Source organism: Rutidosis leptorrhynchoides, chromosome 1, assembly GCF_046630445.1.
Source record: "Rutidosis leptorrhynchoides isolate AG116_Rl617_1_P2 chromosome 1, CSIRO_AGI_Rlap_v1, whole genome shotgun sequence".
Taxonomy (NCBI): Eukaryota; Viridiplantae; Streptophyta; class Magnoliopsida; order Asterales; family Asteraceae; genus Rutidosis; species Rutidosis leptorrhynchoides.
This window is the reverse complement of record NC_092333.1, coordinates 683,890,139-683,914,217: the sequence shown is the minus strand read 5'-3', so window position 1 is coordinate 683,914,217 and position 24,079 is coordinate 683,890,139. Positions and strand designations below refer to the sequence as shown.

At 35.4% G+C, this 24,079-nt stretch overlaps 2 protein-coding genes across 2 annotated transcripts; both read left to right on the top strand.

Moving 5' to 3' along the window:
- The first annotated feature begins 15,939 nt into the window (after positions 1-15,939).
- Positions 15,940-16,656, top strand: LOC139852178 (uncharacterized). The gene has a single exon (XM_071841408.1). It carries the CDS (start codon positions 15,940-15,942, stop codon positions 16,654-16,656), a length of 717 nt encoding a protein of 238 aa, XP_071697509.1.
- Positions 16,657-18,649: 1,993 nt separating this feature from the next.
- On the top strand, positions 18,650-20,619 carry LOC139886034 (uncharacterized). The gene is made up of 2 exons (XM_071869771.1): positions 18,650-19,461; positions 19,967-20,619. The coding sequence occupies exons 1-2, from the start codon at positions 18,771-18,773 to the stop codon at positions 20,401-20,403; spliced, it is 1,128 nt and encodes a 375-aa protein (XP_071725872.1). The 5' UTR covers positions 18,650-18,770; the 3' UTR covers positions 20,404-20,619.
- Positions 20,620-24,079: the final 3,460 nt, after the last annotated feature.

The following is a 24,079-nucleotide window of genomic DNA, read 5'->3' as shown; positions in this document are numbered from 1 at the left end:
ATAATTAGTAAATGAGAAGATCAGATAAATGGATGATTACCTGTATAGGTTCGAAACTGCACTAGCTTCCTCATGGTCTATACTTTCGAACAGAGAACGAAATGGATGATCTAATTAGGAGCAGGTAAACAAGGTGATATACTTGTTTTGTGTTTTGATTGGAAACAGAAAAGGTAGCTGCAATTTCCCAGCTGTTGGGGGTGTCTTTAGGTAAAATCATGGTAAATGTTTATGGTATTTCGAATGGTGGTTATATGGTTGTAATTACAGCAGCTAAACAACAATTGTGGTATGGTTTGGTTTGTTTGTGTATAACCCCCAGAAAAGGAAACAGAAAAATAAACAAAATAACACCTGTGATTCTAATGGTTTTAATGATGCAGGTGGTTGATTGCAGGTTGTGGTCGTAGTTTGGATTTTTGAACACAACAATACAGTCGATGGTTATGGAGATTGAGAGCCTTGATGGTCATGAACAGCAGTTGAGCTCATAAGTTTAGTAACATCTTTTTCGACTAGACAGAGACATAGCAGCAGGGCAGTACTTGAATCGGTGTAGATGTTGCAGGTATGTTTTGTGCTTAAACAGAATTAGGGAAGTAATAAGTAGCATTAGCACAGCAGTTTGTATATCCAGTTGAACGGTTTTCTTTAAAACAAAATCAAAGGTTTATCATGGTGGTTTTATGATTGTTTGGAGATGATGTTTGTATGATATTTTCTAGGTGTTGGTGATGTAGGGTGGTGATGACGATAACATAACGATGGTGGATTGAAGTGGTTTGGTGGTGGTTGCATAACTCACGAAACAAACAGCAAATAAATTCGGTTTTGTTGACGATGTATGGTGGTAAGGTTCACGATCATAGTTAGAACAACAATGGTGGTGGTGTGTGTTGCCGGATCAAGAAGAGAAAGAGGAAGGTAAAATGGTGTATTTGTGTTATCTATCTCTTATGTAATATTCTGTGAATGTAATATACCTATTAGACAACCTTTAACAACAATAATACATAAAAGTTAAACATGTGAAGTTTAATGAATGTTGTAATGGAGTATACACTGTTTCTGATTGTAATTACTTTAAAAGTTGTTATATGTCTTAATCATTCTTTTCATTCTTTGTATCCTATTCGAAGCCTTGTGTGGATTTTGTGCTATCTCACAAGTGTACAAGTATATAAAGATAAAGTTGATGCAAATAATTCAAAAGTAGTAACAACTTCATGTCTCTTAATTCAATTCACGGGTCCATTCCAGGCATAATATAAATAATATAGTAATAATAATAATAAATGTGTGATTAAGTTAGCCGTCGTTTACTATGTCACTTATTGATTCCGTGTTATTGCGAATTGATATATCATGCTCTGTTGTTAAAATTTATCGGGTAAAAGTATAACTATAAATATTTATTTTGTTTACAGTATTATAAGGCGACTCGTAATTAGTTTGTCCGTTACTAAATTTCAATCCCAAATAATATAGACAGAGTAGGTACAAGAAATAATTGTATTCTTAATAAACCTCAATTTTACAAAAAATCTATTTACGAACGAACGTTTATTTTTATATCTTTCAGGTTCATATTAAACTTGTTCAATAACAAGTTGGATGACAAACAAGTATTACAAGCATTTAATTGTTATGTTCGAAATCCTATATATATCTATACTTCATTCATATATATACATATATTTTAAATAATAATTATTATATATTATTTTATTTTTCAACATTAATCCTAATAACTAAATAATATAATATTTCAAATTATATTTCGAATTGTTGTATATATTTATATTTAAAAATATATATGTATCTATTTACAATTAGTTGTTCGTGAATCGTCGGGAATGGTCGAAGGTCAATTGAATACATGAATATAGATTTCAAAACTTTCGAGACTCAACATTACAAATTTTGCTTATCGTGTCGGAAACATATAAAGATTAAAGTTTAAATTTGGTCGGAAATTCCCGGGTCATCACATCATGTAACATCCCGCCTTTTTCCGTTTACATTCCGTTATGTTATTTTAAAGTCCGTTATATAATTATAACATATTCCGCTAATACGCGTTTTAAATTATCTCTTTTAGGTAATTCACGCACCCGATTCAAACTTGAGGGACTAAACTCGCAAAGATGCCAAACATTTGACTAGGTCAAGGGTCAAACCCTTCCTCCTCCATTCATTCATCCTCCTCTTTCTCTAATACTCCCATTCTTTTTCTCTCAAACAACCAAACAAAGAATCATCATCTATTTTAAATCTAGCAAGCATCAACTAAAATAAATTACATATTCGGAATCCTTGCACCTTCCTCTTCGAATCCATACCAATCTCATTGCATTTGGGTAACTTTCTAAAAATACTAGAATTTGTGTTCTTGATGTTTTTAACTTATAGAAGTGTTAATTAGTGTCTATGGCTCAAGTATAGCATGAATATGTGATTTATATGCTCGATTTTGTTATTTTAATTAACTAGCATGAACTTGAAGTTTGGTGTGTTTAATCTTGGGATTTGGTTGCCTAAATGTTGTTAGATGTTAAAAGTGCATGTATTAAATGTGTTACTAGCATCACTAGCTTGTTACTAGCATCACTAGCTTCAATTTGATGTGTAGGTTGACTTGAAAAGACTCCATTAACATGATTGATGAAATTATGATTTGAGTTAGGGTTTGACAGAAGTAAAATGGACTTTTGATGCATCAAATGCTTGACAATATTGGTTGTAAGTGTTTAGTTGTATTGTATGTGTAATTACCTACGAAACTGCGTATTGGATATGTGCATTTAATTCTCGAATCATAAATGTGCAATTATGAACTTGAATGTCATAAATGATAGGCATTTAATGCGTTTTTGGTTGATGTAAATGATGAATTGTTTGATGAAAGGTGTTTAGTTGTTTTCCTCGTCAAAATACCTTTCCGATGATATAAGATACATGTTTTGATTGTTTGCGGGTCATAAATTGGGATTGTTTGGGTTTTGGTTCGTGCACTTGTGTATTTTCAGCAAAGCAGGTCTGTGCACTAATCTAGACGCCGTCCAGATTCTTGGACGCCATCCAGGCCTTCACATCTGGATGCCGTCCAGCCAATCTGGACGCCGTCCAGATGAACTGCCAGGTTCTGATTTCGTTGGTCGTTTACCATTTAATTTTAACTATGCTACTCACCTCTGATTCATATGTAACTTATTCTAACATGCTTATATATGATTAAAAACCTCAGAAAAATAGTTCGGGACTCGACCTGAATGTGTTGACTTTTTTGTTGACTTTGTCGCTACCAAAGTTGACCTTTGATCAAACTTAACCAATTACTTATGCAATCATTCTAACTTGCTCTTATACTTGTATCTTGCATGAAACTTGACATATTTGATTCGCATGCTAATTAATCTAGTCGTAACGAGCCATAGGACTAATTGAACAACTTTGACCCATCGTGTTTACCGTTATTGATACAACCTACTTGTTTAGGTCAAGACTAGCAATTTTCCTTGCACACGTTTACTTATGAAGTACCTTATTACTCGTGCACTCAAGGTGAGATCATAGTCCCACTTTTACTCTTTTAAACTTACATTTGAGATGAGAAAACATAAACATTTCGTTTTACTAAGTGAACACAAGTACGAAAATAAACATTCTACATACGAGTTAGAACAAAATCCTCAATTCGATTATCATTAGTTACACTTGCCGGGTGTAAGCGAGAACTTATGTTGTATGGCCATATGGGTTTGACAAACCCTCATTCGGACGGTTCGCTGCCGTTATGCGGATGAAATATATTTTCGAGAAACAGTGTATGTTCTAACACTATTTGTGATGGGGTAACATTAGTTAAGCATTGATAATTGGATGCTCGTGATAACAACTTTTAGAATGTTCTTACTATTACTTCAACGTTATAAATCTTGTGGTTCAACTTACTTGCGTACGCACTCACTAAACCTTTGATTTCACTAACGTTTTCGTTGACAGATTTTCTATGTTTTTCTCAGGTCCTTGAACGATATGTGTTACATGCTTCCGCTCACTATTTTGATACTTGTTTGGATGTCGAGTATACATGCATACATGGAGCATCTTTTGACTTTACATTTAAACTGTGTCGCATAGGTTTCATTTGTACGTAAAACGTTGTAACGTCACTAGTTGTTGAACTACTTTTGTAAACTTGAAACATCTTTACATTTGAAATGAATGCGATATATTTTGGTCAAACATCATTTTAAAGACTTATGATCCCGTAATGGGACCTAAGTAGACGGCGCCGTCAATGACGATTTTTTCTGGTCGCTACACCGATGTTTCAATAATCCAAGCAATGCAACTTCAAACAGTTTCTGAATTGTAATCTGCCAGAGTATTCAGGAAGTTCTAACCCAACGGTAACCCTTAACTGGTTAAGAGAAATAGAAAAGGTTTTTGAGGCCTGTCAGTGTGAACCAGAATTACAGGTTATTTATCGTATGATGAAAAATAGGGCAATGGTTTGGTGGGATACAGTTATTTCTAGTATACCAAAAGAGCAAGTGAGCATGATTACTTGAGAACAATTTATAGTAAAGTTTGTGAGCAGTATTGTTCGTCCGATGACCTCAATCGAATTAAGACAGGATTTTTGGCAATGAAAATGACTCATCAGATGACAATAGATGAGGTGTTTGAGCAATATATGGATAAATTAAGGTTCGTGAAACAATGGGTTCCGGATGAACTGTCCAAAATTAAGCTTTTTGTTAATATAATTCTACCAGAATACGGAACAATGGTCAGGATGGCGACTACGTTATCTCAAGCGTTTGTTATGGCCAAAATGGTAGAGGATGATGTCAGAGCAGCAAGAAATAGAATGATAGGTTATGAGATTCCACAACAAGATCAGGTGATGAGTCATTCAGACTCTAGGTCAAAGAAGTCTGTTAAGTTGAAACAGAAAAGTGGATCAGAACAGAGTGGGTCAGCATCAAGTCAGAATTCTTGGTGTTATAGTTGTACATCATCTCATAGTGGTCCTTGTTCGGATTCAACCAAAAGATGTTTAAGATGTGGAATTGTGGGGCATGAGATTCGGATGTGTTCGTTCCAAGAGGATGTATGTTAGAAATGTCATCAAGTGAGGTATAGGTCAGCTCAGTGTCCGTATGTAAGAGGATCAGGTTCTGGGGCGGGGCCAGGAGCATAGTTGAGATCGGTAAGTGGATCTTCTGGTTCTCCAGTAGGGCAGAAAAGAAAGAATCCACCTACGACAACAGCAAGAGCTTATTAGATGGTTGCTGATACAGATGATGATTATGATGTGAATACATGTATGCTTTAAAATCCTTGTACTGTTAAGTTGTACATATGTATATGATTGTGTATATATGTATATATATGTGTGTGTAGATTGGTAGATCTTGATTGTAGTGTAAGATTTATTTTGTTGGGTTATTTTGTTAGTATGTTTAGTTGCGACCCTTGTTTGCTTTGTTGGGTAAGGGTGATCCTTAGGTTGACTTTTTAGGATTGAAAACCGTGGCTTCGATAGAGATGTGTTGGGTATCGTTATGCAGTGGACTTTTGGACGACCGAAAGTAGTTAGATAGTGACATGAGTATGAGTGATATGTCAGTAGGTGAATTTATTGACAATATATTTTCCTATGCTTGTTGGATGTGTGGTAATGTTGGTAGATTATATTTGAACATTTGATGGACAATGTTTAAATAACTATGATTGGACATATGGTGTGATTGATTAATTATTAAGTAGCTTAATTATTGGCGAAGCGTTTAAAGAGAGTCGTTGAATTTAAGCTAGTGGATGGAACAAGTAGTATTTTTCCGTTTCGAGCGACTCAGAATGAAGGTGTGATTCAGGATAATATACTTGTGTATGGCCAACAGAAGTGTATTATGGTGAGTCATACAGAGTTTCTGGGAAGCAGAAGGAAAAAAAATTAGATGGCATGTGCTATTCGTGGACTGTGAATTGAACGTTGGGACTGTGTTATGATTGGACATAAGACGAGTAACCGGAGATATTACCATGAATTAAGGACAAATTTTGTGGACATAGACACATGACTTAGATCGATGACTAATTATATTGCCTTAGCTTGGAATAATTGTGAAATTTGACTTCGATCATTGGATTGACAGTGGAGATTTGTCGATTCAAGTTGTAGACCAGTGGACGTTTTGGTAATTTGTATTGTATCAGACGTGCGTAAATGTTAGAAATTCGATATCTGTGCACTTGTTTGAAGGAAGACGATTGGTATTGGAAGGGCGATTTGCTAGTTTGGATCGATTTTGTGAAAGATTCAATTGAGTTTACGTTTTTGTTGACCGCAGTTGACCCGATTCCGAGGACGAAATCTCTTTAAGACTTGTTGTAGGGGTGATTTGGCCACGACGTCTTAGCCGATGTGGTAGCCGGCCACGCCTCCAAGGGTGGGGTATCGTTGCGTGGGGGAGGAGAGAGGGGAGGGGGTGCGTTGCCCTCCAACGGAAGAAACCACACCCGAGGTTGAATTTTTGTAATTTTTTATTAATTTAAAATATTATTTTATACCCCTTTTTAATACTTAACCCAATTATATTTTAACACATCGTCACAATACTCCCAACCCACACTAAAAACTCACACCACCACTACTCCACAAAAACAACCCACACGTCCTAATCATCAAAAAGCAACTCACGTCCTCAACCACTACAAGTGGTCTAAGGGGGTAGATTTGTAACATCCTGTTACCGGGCCTAGATGAAAAGACCCTTTTGACCTTGGGTGTGTTTGTATGTTAGTATAATAATTATATGTTTATAAATATTTGGTTGTTTAGTTGAGACCAGTTTGTGACAAGGGCCACAGAACAGGTTCGTTTATTTAAATTGGACTCCGTTAGGGTTGTCAAATTAAGGGAAAGTTATCCAATAACTGGTAAATACCTGTGTGTGGTGGGGTATTGTGTTTAACACAGACATATAAGCTAGAATCAGCTTCTTTCTCTCATTTTCTTGAATATTCCAAAACACCTCGTACCTAACTCTTTCTCTCTTACAAACCCTAATCTCTTGATCTTGATTTGGAGCTTGAATTGTGTTAGAAATCGATTTCCTTGTGTCATTGTGAGTCTATCAAGGTAAGATTTGTGTGATTTCATCTCCAAATCGGTGTTTTATTTGGGTTTGAAGCTAGGTTTTTGATAAATGTGATTTTGGTGTCATAATGCTTAAATTGATGTTGTTTTGGCTCAAAACTTGTGGGTTTATACTTCTAAATGTTGTGTGTACAAGTTATAGTTGGTTTTGAGGTCAAAAACAGGTCCAACATCGAGATTTGGGTGATTTTGATTCGAAACCCGTCAGTTTCTGCTGCTGTTGCTCGATGAACACAACCGTACGGTTGCAGCTTGCAACCGCATGGGTAGACTGTGCAACCGTACGGGTGCATGTGCAACCGTTCGGATGCAGTGGTGTTGGTGCAACCGGGCAGTAAGTGTGCAACTGTACGGATAAATGATGTAACCGTACGGATGGACTTGCAACCATACGGATGCAGATCAGTGTTGCATTGTTGTGTAATTTGGCTATTTTCTAGGCGTTATGTTGCCCGCGTGACTTATGATAATCAGGATGTATTGTGAAAATTTGTTAACGGACACTTTTGTTACTAATTTGCTGTATTGTGCTGTTTTTTGCTAACGGATAGAAACTAACTTGATTTGCCTTATGTTCAGGTGATAAGGATAAGGAAAAAGCTCACTGATATATTATCTGAGCTCGTTGCTGGTATTCAGTGAGTGGGATTATCTCCTGGTGTAGTATAGAGTAGCAAGTTGCGCTACTATGTTTATATTGTTGTTAGTTGCCATGTTTAGTAGTCATGTTATACAGTTGATCACAGTTAAGGTTGCCATGCTTTTAGTAGTATTAGTTGCATGTAGTAGTAGTAGTAGTAGTAGTAGTTGACTAGTTGCATGTGCACAAGTTATTGTTGTTGTTGGAACCTTGATCTGTTAGGTTCTCTCAGAGAGGTCAATCTAGTTGTGGTTAGGTCCAGTTGGCTGCTGTTTGTTGAGTATAGTGTTGAACGACGCATCACCTGCATGTGGATGACTATACTGGGGATTCAGTAGTAAGGACTTTTGGTAGACTCTAGCCTGATCAGCTAGTGGCAGTGTGCCCGTACAAGCCACCGGTCCTTTAGTTGGAGCATAGTTGCTAGTTGCTAGTTGTTGTATGTTGTAAGTTGTTGCAGTTGTAGTGGTACAAGTTGGTACTGTATGCTAGACCTCTTGATAGTTCCATTAACTTAGCCTTGTGCTAACCCCTCACCTCCTCCCTTGCAGGTTCTGGATCTTAGTGCTGGTTGGGATGGGAGTCGGGTTGAAGATATGTTTGACAAGACGAACTCTGATTTCTTAGCTTTTTTAAATATGTAACTAGTCGTTTAACATAACAGTTGTGGTTTGTAATGAAGTAACTAACTAAGGAATTGTGATAATCATGTTTGTATTTAACTAATTAGTATTTATGTAAATTAAGTCTTCCGCTGTGTTATAAAAAAACAGGGTGTTACAGACTAACAATCTTTTGAAAGATTACATCAACTATTCGTCAATTGATGTATGGTGTAGCATCAGATTCTCTTGATGAGTATTTTCAAATGAGTGAAACCTCATCTTTTCAATGTCTTGAGTGTAACGACCCGCCAAAATCGTCATTGGCGGCGCCGTTAACTCAGGTCCCATTATGTGGTCATAGTCCCTAAATGAGACGCGTTTGACCAAAATAATATCGCATTCATTTGAAATGTACAAGACTTACAAAGTTTAGTTTACCAAACGGTTCGACAACAAGTTTAAAGTTTATAAAAGTTTTAAAGTATAAATGAAATAACTTGCGACATAATAAGTATAAAATCACGGTTGCTATAAATAGCGTAAGTATGTATGCTTTAAGTTTGAATCCAAAAGTGCTATCGCTAGCGTATGCATGTATGCTTGACTCCAAGCAAGTAATCAAAGTGTGCGGAAACATGTATCAAGTAGCCAAGTATGAACCTGAGAAACATATAGAAAACTGTCAACGAAAAACGTTGGTGAAATTATAGGTGTATTTGTAAACGTTGTTTTTGAACCACAAGATTTTGTATTTCCATAAAGTTGATTATCCAAAAAGTATACATCCCAAAGATGTTGTTTGTATCACGAGCACCCAATTACCAAAGCTTAACTGAATCTTACCTCTGCATAATAGTGTTAGAACCTACACTATACACCGAAAATACATTTCATCCGTCCGGATGAGGGTTCATCAAACCCGTATGACCACACAACATAAGTTTACGCTCACACTAAAAGTGTACCTAATGATAATTAGACTAGAGGATTTTTGTTCTAACTCGTACGTATCTTTGTATTCGTATTTGTGTTCAAATTATAAAAGTATAAAAAGTATATACGTATGAAATGTATATAAGTATGAAATGTATATGTTTCTCAGCCCACGATTTAAAAGTATAAAAGTTGTTGAAAAGGTGGGACTATGATCTCACCGCAGTTGCACGCCAAAGTACTTGTATTTAAACATTGTGCAAACAAAAGTTTCTTAGCCTCGACCTAAACAAATAAGTTATATCAATTACCGGTTACGACACAAGGTCAGACGAAATGTGTTCAATTAGTCCTATGGCTCGTTACGACTCGATTATGTAGCATGTGAATCACGTTGTCAAGTTTCATGCAAGATATAAGTGTAAACGAAAGGTTATAACGATTAAACAAAGTATTGGTTAAGTTTGAATAAAAGTCAACTTTTGGTCCAAGTCAAAGTCAACGAAAAAGTCAACACGTTCGGATCGGGTCTCGAACTATTTTTCTGAGCTAATTAATCATATATAAGCATGTTGGCCAAGTTTCATGTTGATCGGAGGTGCGTAGCATAGTTAGAATTAAACGAAAATGTGCAATTTTGGACAGCCGGGGCCCGGAGCGGCGCTCCAAGACCCTGAGCGGCGCTCAGACCATCTGTTCAGCAAATCTGGGTAGTTTGAACACTTAATGCACGAATCCAACTTCAAACAACCATAACTAATGAACCGTAAACATTCAAGACACGTATCTTATATCGTTAGAAAGGTATTTTGAAGAGGAATACAACTAAACACATTTCCTTTACCAAAAACATCATTTACAAAAATCAAAATCCTCGCCGAATGATCGTTAAAAGTTCATTATCAAAGTTTCAAGTTAATAAAATGCATTTCATGATTCTGAAATCCAATTTACACATACGATATGCCGTTTCGAAGGTAGTTAAACATACATTGCAACTAAACACTTACTAACAATATTTCATAGCATTCAACGCATCAAAAATCCCTTTTAAAGTTCATCAAACCCTAACCAAGAATCATGAATTCATCAATTTTATTTATGAAGCTTTTCTAAATCATCCTACATACCAAAATGAAGCTAATAATGCTAGTAACACATTTAATACGTGAACTTTAACATTTAAACAACATTTAATCATCCAAAATCAAAGATTAAATTAATCCATTTCAAGTGTTCATGCTAATTATTCCAAAACAACAAATCAAGTAAACAAATCACATATTCATGTTAGACTTGAGCCATAGACACTAACTAACACCATTTCAAGTCTATAAATCGAATTAGAGAAATCTAGAGTTTTTAGAAACTTTACCCCAAGTAGTGAAATTGGTACCAAAACGTAGAGGATGAAGAGAGGATTCCAAAAGTATGATTCGTTTTGTGATGAGCTTCCTAGATTCGAAATAGATGATGATTGAATGATGAAGATGAAAATGGTGAAAGTTGGAAGTATTACTTGAGAGGAAAAAGGAAAAGAAAAGAAAATGGTATGAATGGTGGGAAAGAGTGGGTTGACTAGTTGACCTAGTCAACTAGTTTGCCCACTTGGCAACTTCGGTCCCTCAAGTTTAAAGCGGGTGCGTGAATTAACTAAACGAATCAATTTAAATACGCGAGAATAAACGGGAGATGTTATAATCGAATAACGGATATATTGAGAACGTTAGTTAACGAAAGATACGAATTTAGATAACGAAAGATATTATCTAAAAAAAAGACGGGCGTTAAAATAATTTAACGGAAAAATGCGGGATGTTACATTACCCACACCTTAAAAGAAATTTCGTCCCGAAATTTAGTTGGAAGTAGTAGTCGTCGTTTCTTCCTCGAGATCTTGTGTTGCCAATTCTACGAATAAGTGAAGGTACTTCCTTGGGCATCTCAACGAACTTTGACAGTCGGGATTTTTACGTTGTTTTAAAGTTTGGTCCCACGATTCATAATTTCAACCGGTTTTACCATGAAGTGGAGTTTGTCATCGATAGTAAGCTCATCGAAAGGAATAACAAGTTCTTGTTCGGCAAGACACTTCTTTAAGTTTGATACATGGAATGTAAGATGAACGGAGACTTAAATGAGTCGGAAAATCTAAACGGCTTGCAACGGGTCCAAAACGCCCCAAGATTTCAAAAGGATCAATGTATCACGGATTTAGCTTTCTACGTTTCCGAAACGGACTACACCTTTTCAAGGTGTGACTCTTAACATTACGCGGCCAACCACTTGGAATTAGAGAGGTTTACGTCTAACATCGGCATAGCTCTTTTGGCGACTACGGGTCGTCTTGAGCCTTTCTTGGATTTGAATAATTTCTCGATTGTTTCATAAATGAGTTCGGGTCCGGTGGTTTGCTTGTCGCCTACTTCGGTTCAACAATTGAGAAAAAGACAATTGCGGCTATATGAGTTTTCAAAAGGTGTGGCGTCAATACTCATGTGATAACTATCATTGTAAGAGAATTCGATTAAAGGCAAAGACTTTTCCCCAAGTAAATTTGAAATTCAATAACACAAATTTGTTTTATGGCTTCCGAGGTTTAAATCGTACATTTACTTGGTTCTTCAGTTTGTGGTTGATACGTCGTACTCATGTCTAAACGTGGTCCCGAGGATTTTTGTAAGTCTAGAAGTGAAACGAGCATCTCGATCCGAAACGAGGTACATTTCTTGAAGGTATATTCGAACAAGTTTTCGTTTCTCAAGAAATTCGCACCGCGGAAGATTTATCGGTTTAAAAAAAACGTTTGTTAGAGCAAGTTTCTTATCGGGTTCTGAAAACGTTCGTTAGGACTATTCACCCTCGTGGCGAATACTAGTATAACGTGAAGAGTCTCTGTCTCTCTATTGAGAATTTAGATAAAAGATTTCCTTATACGGGGGTACGAGTTTAATGCGAGAGAAATTTCCGCCTCGATGTGAGCATATCATGCATATTGTAGTTCGTCGATAAAACTGTGCGAAACGAGATAGTATACACGTGTAGCATATGTTTGAAGTTGAAAGAATTTGTCATTCATTCGGAAGCATAATATGGTTCGACAATAATCAAAGGTGTGTCCTTGGTATGACTGTCATCAATATTCTCGGAGTTTTTGGATGTCCAACAAGAAAAATGAAGTCATATACATGGCACATGGTGGTGATTAGGTTGATCGAGTCCAATCACCATCACAAGTCATTAGAACTTTGGTATGACTTACCATAATATAACCACATTGATCGAGTGTCGTTATATTACGCTAACTCATACCTCCATTCCCACATCACTCCATAGAACAAAGTTTGTGTAATCGTGAAGTTTTAAAATGAACAAAGTGTAACGACGTCTCTAACGTGACTCGTATTGAATCGAAAGAATTAGGGCAACTCTGAAGAAGGGTTTCCCGAGGGAAATGTATAGATGATTGTTCACTTCAATGCGGTTCAAGTTAAACAATAATGTCTTTAGGCACGACAAGAGTAACGAATTATGATAACGAGTAGTACGTAACCGTAGTGATAAATAGTGATGACGATACTCATCTAAAGTAGTGGTGGTAACTTTACAACACTTGTGGATAGTAAGCCGGGACGGTGATGAATAACAACCGAGGAGACAGAGTTCCCGAACTAGTGTGACTAATGAAGTCATCGTCATCCTTACGCGTATGAATCTTGAATTTACGTGTGTTACTAGAAAGTGGTAGAATACGGATTCGTATGATGAAAACTTGGTACCATTAAGAAGTTTGCCTAAGAATGATTCAAGTATAAATGCACAAGTAGTCAAGTAAGTGCTATCTATAGCAAATGTATGTCAGAATGCAATGGCTAACTATCTGGTTGTAGTCTAGATTCACTAATGTGTCCTAACGACTCTATCAGACACACTAATACACATCCTAGATCCCTAGAACCAATGCTCTGATACCATCTGTAACGACCCGCCAAAATCATCATCGGCGACGCCGTTAACTCAGGTCCCGTTATGTGGTCATAGTCCCTAAATGAGACGCGTTTGACCAAAATTATGTCGCATTTATTTGAAATGTACAAGACTTACAAAGTTTAGTTTACCAAACGGTTCGACAACAAGTTTAAAGTTTACAAAAATTGTAAAGTATAAATGAAATAACTTGCGACATAATAAGTTTAAAATCACGGTTGCTATAAATAGCGTAAGTATGTATGCTTTAAGTTTGAATCCAAAAGTTCTATCGCTAGCGTATGCATGTATGCTTGACTCCAAGCAAGTAATCAAAGTGTGCGGAAGCATGTATCAAGTAGCCAAGTATGAACCTGAGAAACATATAGAAAACTGTCAACGAAAAACGTTGGTGAAATCATAGGTGTATTTGTAAACGTTGTTTTTAAACCACAAGATTTTGTATTTCCATAAAGTTGATTATCCAAAACGTATACATCCCAAAGATGTTGTTTGTATCACGAGCACCCAATTACCAAAGCTTAACTGAATCTTACCTCTGCATAATAGTGTTAGAACCTACACTATACACCGAAAATACATTTCATCCGTCCGAATGAGGGTTCATCAAATCCGTATGGCTACACAACATAAGTTCACGCTCACACTAAAAGTGTAACTAATGATAATTAGACTTGAGAATTTTTGTTCTAACTCGTACGTATCTTTGTATTCGTATTTGTGTTCAAAGTATAAAAGTATAAAAAGTATATACGTATGAAATGTATATAAGTATGAAATGTATATGTTTCTCAGCCCACGATTTAAAAGTATAAAAGTTGTTGAAAATGTGGGACTATGATCTCACCGTAGTTGCACGCCAAAGTACTTGTATTTAAACGTTGTGCAAACAAAAGTTACTTAGCCTCGACCTAAACAAATAAGTTATATCAATTACCGGTTATGACACAAGGTCGGGCGAAATGTGTTCAATTAGTCCTATGGCTCGTTACGACTCGATTATGTAGCATGTGAATCACGTTGTCAAGTTTCATGCAAGATATAAGTGTAAACGAAAGGTTATAATGATTAAACAAAGTATTGGTTAAGTTTGAATAAAAGTCAACTTTTGGTCCAAGTCAAAGTCAACAAAAAAGTCAACATGTTCGGATCGGGTCTCGAACTATTTTTCTGAGCTGATTAATCATATATAAGCATGTTGGCCAAGTTTCATGTTGATCGGAGGTGCGTATCATAGTTAGAATTAAACGAAAATGTGCATTTTTGGACAGCCGGGGCCCGGAGCGGCGCTCCAAGACCCTGAGCGGCGCTCAGACCATCTGTTCAGCAAATCTGGGCAGTTTGAACACTTAATGCACGAATCCAACTTCAAACAACCATAACTAATGAACCGTAAACATTCAAAACACGTATCTTATATCATTATAAAGATATTTTGAAGAGAAATACAACTAAAAACATTTCATTTACCAAAAACATCATTTACAAAAATCAAAATCCTCGTCGAATGATCGTTAAAAGTTCATTATCAAAGTTTCAAGTTCATAAAATGCATTTCATGATTCGGGAAACCAATTTACACATACGATATGCCGTTTCGAAGGTAATTAAACATACATTGCAACTAAACACTTACTAACAACATTTCATAGCATTCAACGCATCAAAAATCCCTTTTAAAGTTCATCAAACCCTAACCAAGAATCATGAATTCATCAATTTTGTTTATGAAGCTTTTCTAAATCATCCTACATACCAAAACGAAACTAATGATGCTAGTAACACATTTAATACATGAAATTTAAAATTTAAACAACATTTAATCATCCAAAATCAAAGATTAAATTAATCCATTTCAAGTGTTCATGCTAGTTACTCCAAAACAACAAATCGAGCAAACAAATCATATTCATGTTAGACTTGAGCCATAGACACTAACTAACACCATTTCAAGTCTATAAATCGAATTAGAGAAATCTAGAGTTTTTAGAAAGTTTACCCCAAGTAGTGAAATTGGTACCAAAACGTAGAGGATGAAGAGAGGATTCCAAAAGTACGATTCGTTTTGTGATGAGTTTCCTAGATTTGAAGTGGATGATGATTGAATGATGAAGATGAAAATGGTGAAAGTTGGAAGTATTACTTGAGAGGAAAAAGGAAAAGAAAAAGAAAATGGAATGAATGGTGGGGAAGAGTGGGTTGACTAGTTGACCTAGTCAACTAGTTTGCCCACTTGGCAACTTCGGTCCCTCAAGTTTAAAGCGGGTGCGTGAATTAACCAAACGAATCAATTTAAATACGCGAGAATAAACGGGAGATGTTATAATCGAATAACGGAAATATTGAGAACGTTAGTTAGCGAAAGATACGAATTTAGATAACGAAAGATATTATCTAAAAAAAAAGACGGGCGTTAAAATAATTTAACGGAAAAATGCGGGATGTTACATTGAGCACTTTTGGCATTGTGTAAATGATTTATATGGTAGAGTGTATTTGAGGGCGTCAAATGCAACCGACATAACACGTTTATATAGTGCTCACGAAGAGAAACATGATTTTAGGGGGATGTTGGGTAGTATTGACTGCATGCACTGGCAATGGAAAAATTGCCTAATGCGTGGAAAGGTCAATACACTAGGGGTAGCCAACAAGGGCCAACAGTCATGCTCGAAGTGGTTGCTTCACATGATATGTGGATTTGGCATGCATTTTTTGGTATGGCGGGTTCGAATGAAGACAGTAATGTTTTAAATAATTCTTCTATTTTTGATGCACTTAAAAATGTATCCGTACCACTAGCATCATTTTATGTAGATGGGCACCATTACACAAAAGGATATTATCTTGGTGAAGGTATATATCCGGATTGGGCAACCCTTATTAAAGGTTATTCACAATCAATGGATGAAAAACGTGCGAAGTTCAAAAGGTTTCAAGAAAGTGCCCGAAAAGGTGTTGAAAGAACATTTGGCGTTCTTCAAGGTAGATTTGATATTTTGAAATCCCCAACTAGAGCTATAAGATTCAATAAATTAAAGGAATACATGAATACTTGTATTATGTTGCATAATATGATTCAAGAGGATAACGGTTTTCAAATTAGCTTAATCAAAGAAGCAATGCTTGCTGACCCATATAATCGTCCAAGAAGGAATATCATAAATAGATCAAGAGATCGGGATACAATAAGTAGAGAGATACGCGATCGTAGAGTGCATGATCAACTTCGAGAAGACCTTACCGAGCACATTTGGAACTTGCCAGCAACTTTCGTAGCGTTAACTAAAATTTCAATCTATGTAATTTTTATTTAAAGCATTTTAAAAATTATGTACTCCATAGTTGAATCATTTTAATAATATGTAAGTTTTATATTAATATTATGTCACTTTTATTTTAATATTATGTATTTTTTAATTTTATAATTATGTAAAAAATAAAAAAATTGGAAAATAAAAACCACATCAGCGCTCCACAATAGCACAACAATATATTTACCACAACGCCCATTCACTCCCACAATAATGCCTCATTAGCAAAAATCCCCCCCCCCCCCCCCCCTTTGAAACCTCCCATCCCATCTAACACAAAAGGCATTGGACGTACCACTAAGCCACAAGAGCGGTTACTATTAATACCATATTTTCTTCACTTAAACTAGTGAAATGACCCGTGGAACCACGGGTTTGTTTAAACGAAACAGTTTAATGATATGTTTTAGGTATTAAGTGAACGTAAATGCTAAGGTTATTTAGTTTAATGAGCCGCTGAACCACATAGTTCGACTAAGAAACTCGTCAGCTGAACATTTCAACTACCTAAAATGCATATTAAACAATCCACATCCAATCATAAAAGATAATATTGGTTGTCATTTTATTTTAAAACCGCAAATTAAAATATAAATTTAGAACTGGCTTCCTTCTGCCTAGCTTTTATACCTTCTCGTACTCAATTCAAAATAATTAATTAAAGTAATTCAAAATTATTTAATTTTAATATTTAAAATAATTATTAATAAAATTTAATAATAATAATTAATTAATAAGATTTAATTTTAATTTAAAATTATTTAGATTAATGACATCACCCAACATTCTTAGATTTTTTTTTTCTTTTTAATTTTTTCTTAACAATAGAATTAGTTTAATAATAACATTATCATTATAGAATTTTAATATTAACTATAGATATAGATAATCACTTTTTGTCAAACAGCTTCTATTGATTATTTACATTTTTCATATCTAACAATGATGAGCTAAGTAAGATTTTAAGCAAAATATTGTATTGAATAATAGGTGACTTTAGCATATAACACTTGGCAACAGAGGATAGAAGCGATAGAGGAATCAAACACCTAACCTTAAACTACTTTATTTAACAAAAGAATTTTCAAGTTAGACTTAAAGTTTCATATTTGGTTCCTTGAATACGTGTCCTTAGGATGATATGCAAACTGACTGACATCACATGGTAAACGATTAAACGTATTACAAACTCTGTGTATTTGTTAAGCTAATGTCAGCAAGTCTTGTATATATTTTACAGAAAAACATTTGAGTATTAAGAACACTGAAAAGATCTAATATTTGTGTTGATGACAAATGAGTTTAAGATGACGACTTGACCCCTGTAGATCTGTATACGTTCAATTCGACGATCCGTGATCAGTGTGAAGTATTCTTTGTTATTGCACACAGGGCCGTCCTGTGAAATTTATGAATAATAACTAAAAATAGACCCTTAATATACGAATTTTTTTTTATTAGTAATAAGTTGAATATTACTAATAAAATCATAACTACTAACATCAACTAAAATAACGTTTGTATAAACAAACAAACATATGTTTATAATATTAGGATAATTATTTTTGCCCCTATAGAGATTGGGCCCTACACGCTCCAATATTCCGCTTTGATTGTGCAAAAAATTATGAAAAAAGAGTTTATGTTAAACTTAAATTTTTTTTTTCTACTTTTACTCTAGCAAACAACTTAGTTTAACCAAAATACTATGTCTCCTTGGAACTACAAACACTATGATAACGTATTTGAGTTGTGTTTTCATAACAAGATTTTGAATAATTGAATCTCTACCATGACGATTTAAGAGGATGTATCACTCTGTTTCTATTGTATCATTTCTTTTTTCTCCTTTTTGAATCACGAAGAAAATAATTTAATAAAAAAAATTCCTAGGTGTGAACATAATAAGATATGGATGTGGGACCTACAATGGTGTTGTTAAATAGGAAGCAACCCATATTACGGAAGCCCACTCTCCTCACATTAATTACCACCGGCCCAGATCTCACTCACTAAATTCACCTCCAACTATTTATATACACATCTTTTATTCCCATAAAAATTAAAATACTACGTTAACCATAACCACACACACACCACCACCACCGTTAACCATCATGGGCTTGTCTCTTAAACTCGCCGTCGTTTCCGCCGCCATCATGTCCACCGCCGTCATGCTAAGGCTTTTAACACCTGTCGTTACGGATCTAGCAAACTCTGATGTTACTACAATATGGACGTCTTTAATCTCATGGCTCAAACCACCTTACCTCTACGTTGTCATCAACTGTATCATCATCACCATCGTTGCATCTTCTAGATTACAATCGAAACTCGAAGAAGGTTCTCACTCGGTATCAACTTTCCCGAACCCGGTCTACCTCCCAGCTGAACCGGTCAAAGTCATCCTTCCGGTTGAACTACCCCTGGTTCATAATCAACCGGATATTCCATTCCACGAACCGGAAATACCATTTCTTGAAACTGTCAAGTATGTTCATGTTCCTGAACCGGTGAAGTATGTTCATGTTCCTGAACCGGTGAAGTTGGTTGAAGATGAGGAACCGGGTTTGGGTATTGATTATGTTGATAAGTTTATTAGTGATGAAAAAAGGGATGAAGAAATGGAGATAGCAAAAATAGCATATGAAGAAATAAAGAAAAATAGTAGGGTTAATTATAAGAAGTCGGTCATATCGATATCGACCGAAATGAATCAAGTTGATTTATCTAATTTTTCGATGGACAAACCACCGGCTTCCGCCAGATTCAGCCACCGTAAACCGTCCAAATCGGCCACCAATGAAGGTAAACACCAAAAATCTCTCTTACGTTATTACTTTTTGGTTGTTATACACGGTGTCACCAGCAAATGTGTCGAATCAAGTGATTAATTAACTGCTAACTGCTTTGGAAAGATGTAAAATATTTAATTTGATTATATTTACTAACAAGCTGTAAAGAAAAAAAACCTTTTTGTAGCGATATACATCTAATAAATTGTGGTTATACAATATTTTAAAAAAATATTTTTAGATGACGAAGTATAATAATTAATTACGTCGATTACTTAAAAATATATTACTCGGTCAAAAAAACATATACTACCTTTTTAAACAATAAGGAAAAGGACAAATATATACTAAGCTTAACATTGAAATTCATCCCCTTCACTTAAAAAAGATAAGGCTAAAACCGTCAGAGAAAATGAAACCAATCAAATAAATAAATTTATGACGTCAGTGTTTTAGATTTTATGGTCCACAATAACACGTAGGATTCTAATTGACAGTTAGAGACCTCTAATTTGCAGGTGGAAGAACATTGAAAGTTGCGAAACCAAAGCGTCAAGACACGCTGGAAACCACGTGGAAGACCATAACCGAGGGTCGGTCGGTGCCGTTAAATCGGCACCTCGGAAAATCCGACACGTGGGAGACGCACGGAAACAGCCGTCAAAGTCGCAACTCTGAAGACTTACCGATCGATCAACATTCCGAAAGAATGACAAAATCAGACACGTTTGATGTTAACCACGGCAGAGGTAGTAACAGAAAACCGCCACCCCTGCCTTCAAAATTGAACCGGTCTGGCGGTTCAGGAAGGTTGAAAAAGGAACCGTCGTTAGGACAAGAGGAATTGAATCGAAAAGTGGAAGCGTTTATTAAGAAGTTTAATGAGGATATGAGATTACAAAGACAAGAATCGTTGAATCAATACATGGAGATGATTAACCGTGGGGCCCATTAATTGAAAGACCGTTGTACGTTGTTGGTAGTATGATCTGATGTCCTGTTTATGTTCATCATGTTATAGACCAAGCATACGATTAGGATAGTGAATGATTTTTCATTCATAGGTTTGTCTTTTTTGTTAATTACGGAGTACTACTTTTGTGTAGGTCATCGATCACTATAGTGATGTACAATTTTAATTATTATTATTATTATTTATAGTGGTGAAATGAACATGTATATCTAAGATATAGAAACTCATCACAAGAATGTTGTTTAATTTATTTTGGATTTTGTAAGTTATAAAATAAAGTATGTGGTCCAGCGGTTGGTGATCTGCCTTCTTTAGGAGAGGTCAGGAGTTCGACCCCGTTGACTACATATTAAAAACACAATTTAATCTCTGCCATGAAATATCCACCATTGACACCTTTCTCATATCTTTTAGGGGTAAAGGGGATGGGGGTTTACTTGGCCGTGCCTTGGATCGGTTTTAAAGTTTCCTCTCGAGCAGCGATGGGGAGGTTATTAACGCTGCATCGGTATAATCGAGGAGGTCAGGAGTTCGACCCCCGTTGGCTACATATTAAAAACACAATTTAATCTCTGCCATTGACACATTTCTCATATCTTTTAGGGGTAAAGGGGATGGGGGTTTACTTGGCCGTGCCTTGGATCGGTTTTAAGGTTTCCTTTCGGGCAGCGATGGGGAGGTTATTAACGCTGCATCGGTATAATCGAAACGGAAGATGATCGCAACGGGTTGTTTAGTCTTCGTCAGGTGATTTCAATCTTTGTATATAAAAAAAAAAAGTAAAGTATGCAAGTGGAACGTGGCAATGTATTTTTATATATGAGAGAGATAAGCTAGCAACCAACTCGTCTAGAGAATAGAGATGGCTTTCTATCAAATTTTTATAAATTATTTATTTAAGGTTTAGGAGTTCGATAGGTGATGCAATTGAATCCCTTAACCATACGCTTATCCTTTGCAAATCCTCATTCTCCATTTGGGAAAGAATCTTTAAGTAGTGGAACCTTGATATGGTAATTTTCAGCGATACCCGTGAGTTAGCAAGTGGAAGTAATGCGAAGATAAAAACTAGCACCGGCTACCAAATTTGGCAAGCGGTTGTCTGGACTACAACCTACTTCATTTGGAAAAATAGAAACGATCACGTTTTTAATAAGTCAAGATCCTGCATTGCAAAAATTGTTTCCGAGATACAATCCAAATCTTTCGAATGGATCTCCTCGAGATTATCTAATGGTAATTTAGATTGGTTAAATTGGTTAACAATCCCCTTGATATACGATGTGAACCTACCAAGGAAAGAAGGAATCGGTTAACTAACAGGGTTTTTTCATCCTCTCTCGCAATTGAATCCTTTGGTAATTACCTAAATGAACCGGTTTTTCATTACTTTGTCGCTAAAATTGATTAGCACTGTATTGATAATTCGGTCCAGCTTGTTTTTCAAGTGAGGGAAAACCTAGGATGATTTTGTGAGTTGAGGGTTTTTCCCTGTTCATATCACTCGAGTTTTCTTCATAGATTGGTAGACTTTAGCAATATATGTAACTGTAATAGTTTCGTGTTATATGTTTTTTCTCGAGTTTTTGGCCGTTGGCCCAATTGTAACAATTTTAAGTTATAATAAAGTTTGATCTTTCAAAAAAAAAAAAAAAAAGTTTTAGAAACGACGATTAAAAAAAAACTGAAGTGACAACTGCTACATAGCAGGTGCTATTCTTTTTTATTACGGAGTATAACGATAATGATAATTGATAATTAACCATTAACCATTAATTAACCATTTTACATAATAATACAAGTTTATTTCTTCGAGAGGTCAAGATAGTAATTGACTAATTTTTGTTGAAGGATATAGTATTCATGAATCATTATATCCATATTATATTAGTTATTGAGACATCTAATTTGGAAGTTAATAGTCATGTAATATACTAATTGGGAGCAATGGCGGATCCAGGATTTTTTTTCACCGGGGTCGAAATTTTTTTTTAAACTATATCAATTTTTTTGAGTAAAATATGGAGGTTTTAAGGCAAAAAATTGAAGTTTTTAGGCAAAAATTAAAGATTTGTGGGCAAAATTTGAAGATTTGAGGCAAAATTTGGAGAATTTTGAACAAAATTTGAAGATTTTGGGACAAAATATATAGGTTTTGGGGCAAAAAAAATCGACCGGGGGCAAAGTCGAAAAAATTTTTTACACTAAAATTTCGAAATCCACCGGGGCCCCCCCCTACCACTCTAAATCCGCCTTTGATTGGGAGATTAGTGGGGAAAAAAAAAATACTATGGAGGTTTTTACATTCTATAGAGATATTTTTATACGTGCAGTTGTGAATCGTCAGACGACTGCCCTCTATTTTTTATTGACAAAATTACACGGGGGGTCTCTGTGGTATGTTCAGAATTACAACTGGAGTCCAAAAGAATTTTTTTGACTTGGGGGGTCACTGTGGTATGCATTTGTTTCACGGGGAGTCCACTTCACTAAAAATTGTCAATTTTTCTGTTAAATTCTAGCATGTGCAGTGCACATGAGGGTAAAACTGTCAGTTCCATTATACCTCTCTCTTTTCCGACTCTTTCTTTCTCACTTTCTTTAACTCTTTATTTTTTTTCTTTTCTCACCTGCAATTGAAACATTTAAAACTCATTCATATTGAGTATGAAGTTAAATCAAACCTAAACAAAACCTTAGTTTTCAAAATCAAAAAGCAGAATAAATTGTTGAATGCGTTCGATTAAGCAAACCATTAAATCACCAATTTAACAAGTAGCAATCTTGACACCAAAGTCAGGTCAAATTCATCACTATCTTCGTCATCTAAACTTCATCACAACGTACCACCGTATGATTCCGACATCTAATTTTGGTTGCATCATAACCGTAGTTTCGTTTCAGATCTCGTTTCCGGCGTGTGGTGGGTTTGGGTATATGGTTTTAAAAAAAAAATCTAAAATAAAACTTCCTATTTCTCAAAATTAAACTTATCAATATCATATATCTTATCATAATCAATTAATCATAATCATAATAAAAATGATATGATAATGATATATGATGACAGCACACGTCGTTGCATAAATTTGATGACAACACACGTCTACATTTACAATCAACATAGTCTTCATTTTCTTCTAATTTCATTAAGAATTAAGAATTAAAAAATAATATGGAGTAACAAATAACAGAAATGAAGATAGCAACTTCTAAAAGAAATAAATCTGATGTGATTGAGGCGGAAATCGACATCTCCGGTGTATTGAAAAGCCAACAACAGAAACAATGTGGTGGTGGTGAATCAGGTAATCGACGGTGGATGTTGTTTCATCGTAATACTGATTTTGAAGACAAAACCAAGAAATTATTAAGAAACCCACATATTGGTACATTTTGCTTTGAGTTATTAGAGTTAATTAGACTTAAAGTTCATGTATTTTGATAGATCAAAATTTAGGGTTTATTAATGTTAGAGTGGATGAAGATGCAAGTGTGCTGCTACTAAGGAGATGAGGACGAATGAAAAAAGAAAATGGGAAAGAAACATCTTAGATGACCATTTTACCCTCATGTGCACTGCACATGATGGATTTAACGGATGAAGTTAACAGACGCTAGTGAAGTGGACTCCCCGTGAAACAAATGCATACCACAG

Coding starts and splice junctions, on each gene's coding strand:
- LOC139886034 (XM_071869771.1), top strand. CDS start 18,771: ATGGGCTTGTCTCTTAAACTCGCCGTCGTTTCCGCCGCCATCATGTCC. Junction 19,462..19,966: donor CAAATCGGCCACCAATGAAG/GTAAACACCAAA, acceptor TCTAATTTGCAG/GTGGAAGAACATTGAAAGTT.
- LOC139852178 (XM_071841408.1), top strand. CDS start 15,940: ATGGAAAAATTGCCTAATGCGTGGAAAGGTCAATACACTAGGGGTAGC.